This window comes from Manduca sexta, unplaced genomic scaffold (assembly GCF_014839805.1).
Source record: "Manduca sexta isolate Smith_Timp_Sample1 unplaced genomic scaffold, JHU_Msex_v1.0 HiC_scaffold_1309, whole genome shotgun sequence".
NCBI lineage: Eukaryota > Metazoa > Arthropoda > Insecta > Lepidoptera > Sphingidae > Manduca > Manduca sexta.
The window spans coordinates 1-10479 of NW_023592160.1; the positions used below are offsets into that span (position 1 = coordinate 1).

The following is a 10479-nucleotide window of genomic DNA, read 5'->3' on the forward strand; positions in this document are numbered from 1 at the left end:
CGCGAGTTCCTCCCTCCAGAGTTTTTGCTGCGTACGGTGGAGCTGCCTCCCACTTGAGTCCGAGTCTAGACTCAAAGGCCGTACAAACTCATCTGCCACCTCCATGGGCTTCGCGCCCGTTTTCTCCTTCTCTACATCTCCATCAGCGGGCTTTCGCCCCCCGAACTCCGCCTCCCCAACCCCGGATTCCGGAACTGGAGAAGGCAACTTCGTCAAAAAGAATTATTGGGTTTTTGTATTTTGTAAGGATTCCATGATTGTTCCCACGAGTATGGGGGAAAGGGTGGTCCGCCCAGGCAGCCCCTGTACCTGTAAGCCTAGCGTAACCCGCAGAGTGTCGGCCGGTACCTGGCGGGGGTCGCACTCGAGACCGAACTACCCATCGGCCATGCATCCCCGCGGTGCGCCGCCGCTTGAGATTCGGGGTGATTTTTATAGAGGTTTTCTTCCTCGCGGTCCGGGCGGTTAAGACCCTCGGTCCGGCAGGAGCGCGAGACATATCCACAGACTCCATACCGGGTTACGATCTATGACGGTGGCAATGAGAGGGAAAATCCCCCACTGCCTGCTCGGGGCGGGGTGAGCGCACACCGAGCCCGCCGACACCCCTGACGGAAACTGAGCTGCCCGAATGGCCCCACGACGTTGGCCTAGTCGACGGCGGGAAATATCGTCAGCGGGCCTATCGCCAACGCCACAAGTGACGGTGAAAAACTAGTCGACGACGACACTACCCGACGGCGTATTAGACGGCGGCCGCCGCAAGAGGCGACGACCGTCAACAACTCGTTGTCAGGATATTGCCGGCGCGCAGATCAGCCTGATCGGTCTGATCGACGCGCCGCTGCCCAGGGTGCACCACGAGGAGGTTTCCTGACCTAGCACCCCAACCCAACTAACCCAACCTAACCTAACCTAACCTAACCTAACCTAACCTAACCTAACCTAACCTAACCTAACCTAACCTAACCTAACCTAACCTAACCTTTTTTTTTTTTTTTTTTTTTGGTTTCGCGGAGAAAGTACCTTATTACTACCGCCCAGCCTTCGCGGGGGGCGACTGAGCGGTTATGTTGGGGTAGCTGCTGCCTTACGACCCGACAATTGAGCGGCCCGGAACCCACGGGCGGCGGTCGGGCCGAGTCCCCAACCCCAACAAACGCGTCCCTACGCAACGCCCTACCACCTAAACCCCCGCGTTGACCCTCTTCGGCGCATAGGGACGACTGCGTGCTACCTCGTGACACCAGGTCCGAGTTTCGTCCGCGGCTGCCTCTCTGCGCGGTGCCGCCTTGCGGCCCGTCTCCTAAATGGGGGCTCCTAAGCCCCCGCGCACCGAAGGACGCTCAGCGTCAGCGGCAGCGTGAGGTCAACACCACACTGCCGCCCATCCCGGGGTCAACCGAAAGTGTGCGATGAACGCACTACACGCACTGAAAAGTGCGCGCGCACTAGACGGACAGCCCCTGCTGCCCGCCGACGACCCCTTCGTGGCCCCTATTAGTCGCCTCTACGACAGGCAGGGGTTTACCGTGGTGGTATTCTCCAAACGCCCCCATTCCACAGGGCGGGAGACGCCGGTCAGTCGTCCACCCGGCGCCTCCTACGTCTCCTCTGACGGCGGGAGGGATCGGCCCGTTCCCGATCCCTCTCGGCACTCTCCTTCTGCGAGAGAACCACCTCACAGAAGTGGGCCACCGCACGCCAGGCCTCCCGACTGTCGACCATGGACGCGACCACAGCCGGCAGCGAGAGGTCTCCTCCGACGACTGACACGAGAGCGCTGCGCTCATCGTCCCAGGCTGGGCAAGACTCCAACGTATGTTGGGCCGTATCCCGCGGGCAGTTGTCACAATGGTGACACACGGCGCTTATCTCCGTCCCGATGGACACAGGTACTCCCCGCAGCACCCATGCCCGGTGAGCACCTGTGTCAATCTACAAGTTGCCGCGCCGTGGCGCCTGTCCAGCCACTGCGCAAAGACAGGACGCACTGCCGCGACGGCCCGAAGCCCCGCTGACGGGGCCTCCAGCCTGAGACGCCACTCCTCCACGGCGGTTGCCGTAAGGGAGGCCCTTTTGGCCTCCACTCTTCAGGGTCGGACGCTGCCCATTCCTGAACGCCTCCTCCCTCCAATGGAATGTATCGGAGAGAGCCTTGGCGTCCAGATCCCAGGGCAGGAATCCGGCCAAAAGACTAGCCGCCTCGAACGAGACCGTGCGATACGCCCGTATGGCCCGCTGCGCAATGACCCGCTGTGGGCCCCGCAGGAGAGCGGCAGAACGTTCTCTAGGGCGTCAGCCCAGACCGGGCTGCCGTATAGTGCTATGGACCGCACGACCCCGTGGTATAACCTTCGACAAGGGATATTTGGATCTTTCCAGGTTGGGCAGCAGGCTTGAAAGAGCGCCCGCCGCCCTGGTCAACTTTTGTCCTTAACGCTTTTAAAATGGGCGCTGAACCCCACTCGGCCATCCAAAATCAAACCTAAATACTTCATGGTATTGCCGATGGGAATCCGCACCCTCCACTACGATGTGGGCACCGGCCGGTGGCCCCCTCCGAGGCCCGTGAAAGCAGATGGCCTCGGTCTTCTCGAGGGCCACCTTTAAACCTAAACGCCGAATGCGGCTCACTACATGACCGGTGCCCACCGCCGCCAGGATCGCGGCGCTCCTTGGATACAGGTCTTAGACGTCGCCGTGACCAACGTGTCATCCGCATAACACGTCACGTCGACGCCCCAGAGATTGGCACCACGGAGCACCCAGTCGTACCCGATGTTCCACAAGAGGGGCCTAGAACCGACCCCTGTGGAACACCGCACGACATCGCTCTTTCGAAAAGTTACTCCGTCGGCGCTCGGATACACCACGTACCTGTCAGAAAGGTACGCGTGCACCAGACGCCTGAGATAGGGCGGCACCACGTGGTACCGCAGTGCTTCGTTGATGCATGGCCAGGGGAGCGAGTTGAAAGCATTTGAGATGTCGAGAGAAACCGCGATGACGACCTTCCCCCTGGCCACTGCTGCCTCCGCCTGCGACTTGACCCGCAGAATCGCGTGGACAGTTGAGCGTCCACTCCTAAAGCCAAACTGTTTGTCGGCCAATTTGGACCGACCCTCTCGAGATGCTCGACGAGGCGCGCGTGTATAATACGCTCAAAAGTTTGGCGACCTCGTCGAGCAGCACGATGGGCCGGTAGGCCGACGGCGACTCTGCGGGTTCTCCCCTTTTTCTTAAGCAGGACGAGCTTCCCGACTTTCCAACGCGCCGGGAAGACGCCCCGCACCATACAGGCGGGAGAATAGACTGCGGAGCCGCGGCCCCAAGTACTCGAGGGCTAACACCCAGGCTTTCCCGGGGATGCCGTCGAGACCCGGGCGGTGTTTTTGCCCCGCAGTCGAACACTGCCGCCCGCATTTCCGCGGGCGAAACCTCTGGAATATCCCTTGCCGAAAGCTCTGACGACGATGACGCCACTTCCGGTGGCGCCATCGGTGGAGGAGTGGTCTCCTCGGTGGCCGGGAACAAGGCCGCGACAACGTTGGCCAATAAATCTGGCCTGAGACTCTCCGACAGTGAGGCGCCGCCGTACGAAGCTTGTTCATAACTAGCTTGTATGGGCGCCCCCACGGGTCCGCGTCGAGAGTCTCCAAAACTCCCTACGTGCCGCGACCTTGGCCCTGTGAATGGCCACCCGCAGCGCTCTCTTCGCCTCTTTATAGAGGCCGTAGAGCTGCCGCTCCTGGTCTTCGTGGTTCTTCCTCGGATTCGGCGGCGGCGATGCCTGGCGCATCGGCGGCGCGCAGCCACGCATGACGCGCGCAACTGAGCTAACTCCGCCGACCACCAGTACACTCCTCCTGCCGCGGAGGGCGACGGAGCGCTCGGGGCATGGCGGCGTCGCAGACATCCGACATTGCTACCCCCGAACCACCTGCCTTCCCTGCTCTACCCGAACCGGACCCTCCGGCTCGGGGAGCCACGAGACTGCCAGAGCGGCCAACTCTAGGGCCTCCTTGTCGAGGCGCCTTAACGCCCACCGCGGGCCGTCCTGTCGAGGGGCACTCGGTCCACCAGTACTATTGGGCCGGATACTCGGGGGGCGCGGGAGACATCGAACCTTATATAACGGTGGTCCGACAGCGTCTCCACGCCCACGAGGACTCTCCAGCCCTGGACACGACGTGCGACGGCGGGGCTCCCAAACGACAAATCCACAATAGACCCGCCGTTGTGCCGCACGCACGTGTCCACCGACCCCTGTTCAGGACGACCAGGCCGACGGAAATCGCCCATTTCTCCAGGACCTCACCGCGAGCGTCGGTCGCCGGCGAACCCCAGACCGCGGACTTCGCGTTGAAGTCGCCGGCGACGATCGCCGGGTGAGGGTTGGCCTTGCTCAACCAGGGCCCCCAGCCGAACGAGAAAAGGATTCGAACTCGGCCAGAGGTCTGTTGGGGGAGAAATAAACTCCTACAATCCACAAGTTCCCCCAACAGAGCTGCGACGCATCCCTGGCCCTTCTCGACTTTTGCGAAGGGCGGGGAGCCAGCGGCACCCTGGTGATGATGGCCACCGACCCGTCGATGTCCCCTCACCCAGTTATCTCGGGCGGGACAAAATACGGTTCGGCGACCACGGCCATTTGCACCGACCACTGCGCCAGGCTTTGGGACAACAGGTCCTGGGCGCGGGCGCAGTGGTTGATGTTCGCCTGGAGGAAACTTAGGTCCATTACTGATGGGCGATCTCCTCCACGTCCATCTCGGCCACTGGTTGTGGGTTCTGCCGCCTGCGGCTGGGACAGAACCTCAGCCGCGGCGGCATTCCTTCCTTGGGGCGGCGCTGGTTGCGTCGGAGGGGGCAGAACAAGCCTTCCCCCCCGAGCCGGTGCTCTGGCGGGCTTGCCGGCGGCAGCGCAGACTGCGCAGTTTGCCGGGGCCTTGCACTCACGGGCTTTGTGGCCCGCTTGACCGCAGCGGTAGCAAAGGTCGCTGCGGTCCACCGCGCAGTCGCAGCGCTCCCTAACGTGCCCGCTCTCCAGGCACCGGAAGCACTGCAGGGGCCGCGACTCGAGGACGGTCACTGAGCCGCGGTCCAACCGATCACACTTCGGCCCGCCCCCTTCACCTGTTGGGCCGCCTTTATGGGCAAACGAACCCAGGCGGTCCCAACGCCGGAGCGATCAGGGCGAATTTGCCCCACCTTTATGGCCTCTGTGGCACACTCACCGGCCTTGGAGAGGGCCGCTGCGACCGACTCCGGAGTGGCCGTGTAGTTCAACTCCGTCAGCCGCAGCTCTGCAGTCTTCGTGGGCCGGGAGATCTTAATATCCTCCGACCCACCGAAGCACTCCCTCAGCCTTGCGGCGAAGGAGTCGGCCCCTCTCGAATTGGCCCCGGGCACCTCATACATGGGGGCACCCGTGGCCGTGAACTTCGGCTTTAGCCTCGAGATATCCAATCCGGTGAGGTCCACGCGATTCTGTGCATCCGTGAGGACGCCCTTGTATGTCAAACCCTTCGCCACTGCTGCTGGCGTCAACGAGATTACCACGGCCGCAGATCGTGGCGGTCGCAGCTTGGGTTCCTTTCGGCGCGAAGGTTTTGGCGGCTGCACGCTGGTTGTTGTCGGTGCTGCTGTCGTCTCCCCCTTTTTTCTTCCTTCTGGCCACCTCGACCCATGGCGTCTCCATTGAGTCAGGGGCCGGCGGCAGCGGACGGGGCTCCGGCGCGGGTTGAACTGCCGGCTCTTTTCTTCCGCCCTTCTTCGGCTTGGAGCCTGGTGCCGGCTTCTTTGCAGGCGCAGCGCTCTTCTCTCGTCTTCTCACGGTTGCTGGCGCCATCGCGGGTGTCGACGCCGCCGCTGTAGAAGGGCCCGCTACGGCTTGCGGCGGAGCGCTGGAAGGCCCAGCAATGGGAGCGGGGATAGTGGGGGCAGGAGTGGGAGCCTGAGCGGGCTGGGCCGTCTTTTTTCCCCTCCCTTTTCCTTTCTCCCTTCCTCGGCTTGGCGTGGGTTCCTCCAACATAACCGTCGCTCACTGGGAGTTCAACATCTATGGGAGTGGTCTTTCTTCTCGTGTGCCAGCGGCGGCCGTTGCGCCGGGCCCATAAGGATAGATTCCATCCGGGCTTGGACCCTCGCTTCGACCATCGCCAGCATCTCCTCTGTGGACGGCCCTTTGGCGGCCGCCTCTAGCTCTTCGGAGGCGTCGTTTCAGAGCTGTATTCTCCTCCTGTATTACCTTCATGTTTGCCTCGAGCCGGGCACAATTCTCCTGCCACTTTCTTTGTCTCGCTCTCGAGAAGAGCGATTACAGCGGACTCGGGTTGGTCTACGTACCTGGCAATTTTGTTAGTGACCCAGTTTAATGCCTTCTGGGAAGTGCCTTTGAGGTTGCCAGATTTCCTCACTGTTGTTCGTACTACCTGGACACACTGTCTTAGGTCTTCCCTCAGCACGGGTCGGTCCTCATCTTCGGTCTCTGATGCCTTGGGAAGGATCGGCGACTTGACGAAATGGAGCCGGTCCTCCAGCTCCTTGTCGGCCCTCTTCTTCGCTTCTTCGCGTTGGAGCTTATCCCTCTCGAGCTGAGCTTTCCTCAAGCCGACATATTTGCCGACTGAGGGCGGGCGTCCTCTCCCTCTGCTGTCAGTCGTTTGCGACTTTGGCGCTGGTTCGTCGGTGTCGCTGGTGAATTGCGACAAACTGTGCCTTGAGCGCGAGTTCCTCCTCCAAAGTTTTTTGCTTCGTACGGTGGAGCCGCTCCCACTTGAGTCCGAGTCTAAGCTCGGAGGCCGTACGAATTCAGTTGCCACCTCCATGGGCTTCGCGCCCGTGTTCTCCTTCTCTACTTCGCCATCAGTGGGCTTTCGCCCCCGAACTCCGCCTCCTCAGCCCCGGATTCCGGAACTGGAGAAGGCAACTTCGTCAATAGAATTATAGGGTTTTTAAGGTTTTGAGATAAAGATTCCATGCTTGTTCCCACGAGTATGGGGGAAAGGGTGGTCCGCCCAGGCAGAGCCCCCCTGTACCTGGGTAAGCCTAGCGTAACCCGCACAGAGTGTCGGCCGGTACTCTGGCGGGGTCGCACTCGAGACCGAACTACCCATCGGCCATGCATCCCTCGCGGTGCGCCGCCGCTTGAGATTCGGGGGTGATTTTTTATAGAGGTTTTCTTCCTCGCGGTCCGGGCGGTTAAGCCAAGACCCTCGGTCCGGCAGGAGCGCGAGACATATCCACAGACCTCCATACCGGTTTACGATTTATGACGGTGGCAATGAAGGGGAAAATCCCCCCCACTGCCTGCTCGGGGCGGGGTGAGCGCACACCGAGCCCGCCGACACCCCCGGGACGGAACCGGGAGCTGCCCGAGATGGGCCCCACGACGTTGTCCTAGTCGACGGCGGAAAATATCGTCAGCGGGCCTTACTCGCCAACGCCACAAGTGACGGAGAGACTGGTCGACGACGACACTGTCCGACGGCGTAATTAGACGGCGGCCGCCGCAAGAGGCGACGACCGTCAACAACTCGTTGTCAGATATTGCCGGCGCGCAGATCAGCCTGATCGGTCTGATCGACGCGCCGTTGCCCAGGGTGCACCACGAGGAGGTTTCCTGACATAGCACCCTAACCAAACCCTAACCTAACCTAACCTAACCTAACCTAACCTAACCTAACCTAACCTAACCTAACCTAACCTAACCTAACCTAACCTTTTTTTTTTTTTTTTTTTTTGGTTTCGCGGAGAAAGTACCTTATTACTACCGCTCAGCCTTCGCGGGGGGCGACTGAGCGGTTATGCTGGGGTAACCGTGCCTTACGGCCCGGCGTTGAGCCGCCCGGATTTGATGGTGTCCTTCGGGCGACCGCCGGGCCGAGTCCCTAACACTATATACAACTTAAACCTATGCACGGCCTACCAGCTAAAACTCCGCGGTGGCCCTCTTCGGCGCATTAGGGACGGCTGCGGGCTTCCTCTGACGTTGAGTGTCTAGTCTGCGACCGCAACCGCTCCCTGCGCGGTGCCGCCTTGCGGCCCGTCTCCTATGGGGGGGCCCTCAGAAGCCCCCGCGCACCGAAGGACGCCCTCGGCGTCTACGGCAGCGTGAGGCCAACAACACACTGCCGTCCATCCCGGGGTCAACCGAAAACACGCACTGAAAAGTGCATGCGCACTAGGACGGGCAGCCCCCTGCTGCCCGCCGACGACCCCCTTCGTGGCCCCTATTAGTCGCCTTTTACGACAGGCAGGGGATACCGTGGTGGAATTCTCCAAACGCCCCCATTCCACAGGGCGGGAGACGCCGGTCAGTCGTCCACCCGGCGCCTCCTACGTCTCCTCTGACGGCGGGAGGGATCCTCCCTCTCTCGATCCCTCTCGGCACTCTCCTTCTGCGAGAGGACCACCTCGCAGAAGTGGGCCACCGCACGCCAGGCCTCGGGCTGCCGACCATGGAAGCGACCACGGCCGGCAGCGAGAGGTCTCCTCCGACGACTGACACGAGAGCGCTGCGCTCATCGTCCCAGGCTGGGCAAGACTCCAACGTATGTTGGGCCGTATCCCGCGGGCAGTTGTCACAATGGTGACACACGGCGCTCACCTCCGTGCCTACTATCTGACACAGGTACTCCCCGAAGCACCCATGCCCGGTGAGCACCTGCGTCAGGCGAATGTCGCCGCGCCGTGGCGCCTGTCCAGCCACTGTGCAAAGACAGGACGCACTGCCGCTACGGCCCGAAGCCCCGCTGACGGGGCCTCCAGCCTGAACGCCACTCCTCCACGGCGGCTCGCCGTAAGGGAGGCCCTTTTGGCCTCCACCTCCTTCAGGAGCCGGACGCTGCCCGTTCCTGAACGCCTCCTCCCTCCAATGAAAAGTATCGGAGAGGGCTTTGGCGTCCAGATCCCAGGGCAGGAATCCGGCCAAAAGACAAGCTGCCTCGTACGAGACCGTGCGGTACGCCCGTATGGCCCGATGCGCTACGACCCGCTGCGGGCCCCTCAGGAGGGCGACAGAACGCTCTTCAGGGCGTCAGCCCAGACTTGGCTGCCGTACAACGCCATGGACCGCACGACCCCGTGGTACAACCTTCGGCAAGGGATACCAGGACCTTCCAGGTTGGGCAGCAGGCTAGAAAGAGCGCCCGCTGCCCAGGACAATTTCGTCCGCAACTTTTTCAAAATGGGCGCGGAATTCCCACCGGCTGTCCAAAATCAGACCTAAATATTTCATAGTTTTGCCGATGGGAATCCGCACCCCCCCCACAACGATGTGGGCACCGGCCGGTGGCCCCCGCCGAGGCCCGTGAAAACAAATGGCCTCGGTCTTCTCGAGGGCCACCTTCAAACCTAAACGTCTAATGCGACTCACTACGTGGCCGGTACCCACCGCCGCCAGGATCGCGGCGTCCTGGAAGGTCTTAGACGTCGCCGTGACCAACGTGTCATCCGCATAACACGTCACGTCGACGCCCCAGAGATTGGCACCACGGAGCACCCAGTCGTACCCGATGTTCCACAAGAGAGGGCCTAGAACCGACCCCTGTGGGACACCGCACGACATCGCTCTCGGTGTTACCCGTCGGCGCCCGGATACACCACGTACCTGTCAGAAAGGTACGCGTGCACCAGACGCCTGAGATAGGGCGGCACCACATGGTACCGCAGTGCTTCGTTTATACAGGGCCAGGGGAGCGAATTAAATGCGTTCGATATGTCTAGAGACACGGCGATAACAACCTTTCCCCTGGCCACTGCTTCCTCCGCCTGCGACTTGACCCGCAGAATCGCGTGGACAGTTGAGCGTCCACTCCTGAAACCAAACTGGTTGTCGGCCAAGTTGGGACCGACCCTCTCGAGATGCTCGACGAGGCGCGCGTGTAAAATGCGCTCAAAAAGTTTGGCGACCTCGTCGAGCAGCACGATGGGCCGGTAGGCCGACGGCGACTCTGCGGGTCTTCCCTCTTTCTTCAGCAGGACGAGCTTCCCGGTCTTCCACCGCGCCGGGAAGACGCCCTGCACCATACAGGCGGAGAATAGGCTGCGGAGCCGCGGCCCCAGGTACTCGAGGGCTAACACCCAGGCTTTCCCGGGGATGCCGTCGAGACCCGGGGCGGTGTTTTTGCCCCGCAGCCGAAACACTGCCGCCCGCATTTCCGCGGGCGAAACCTCTGGAATATCCCTTGCCGAAAACGACGATGACGCCACTTCCGGTGGCGCCATCGGTGGAGGAGTGGTATCCTCGGTGGCCGGGAACAAGGCCGCGACAACGTTGGCCAGTAGTTCTGGCTGGAGACTCTGCGACAGCGGGGGCGCCGCTGGACGAAGCTTGTTCATTACTAGTTTGTAGGGGCGCCCCCACGGGTCCCCGTCGAGAGTCTCCATAAACTCCCTGCGTGCCGCGACCTTGGCCCTATGAATGGCCACCCGCAGCGCTCTCTTCGCCTCTTTATAGAGGCCGTAGAGCTG

General features: G+C 61.8%; 1 protein-coding gene across 1 annotated transcript; it reads right to left on the bottom strand.

Annotated features, from left to right (window-relative positions):
* Positions 1-53: 53 nt before the first annotated feature.
* On the bottom strand, positions 54-6037 carry LOC119191287 (skin secretory protein xP2-like; the record flags this gene model as incomplete). Its single annotated transcript, XM_037445198.1, has 2 exons — positions 5563-6037; positions 54-194 (listed from the first exon to the last, which is right to left on the bottom strand). Coding segments are annotated over exons 1-2 (616 nt in total), but the record flags the coding sequence as incomplete, so codon positions are not given.
* Between the last annotated feature and the right edge of the window lie 4442 nt (positions 6038-10479).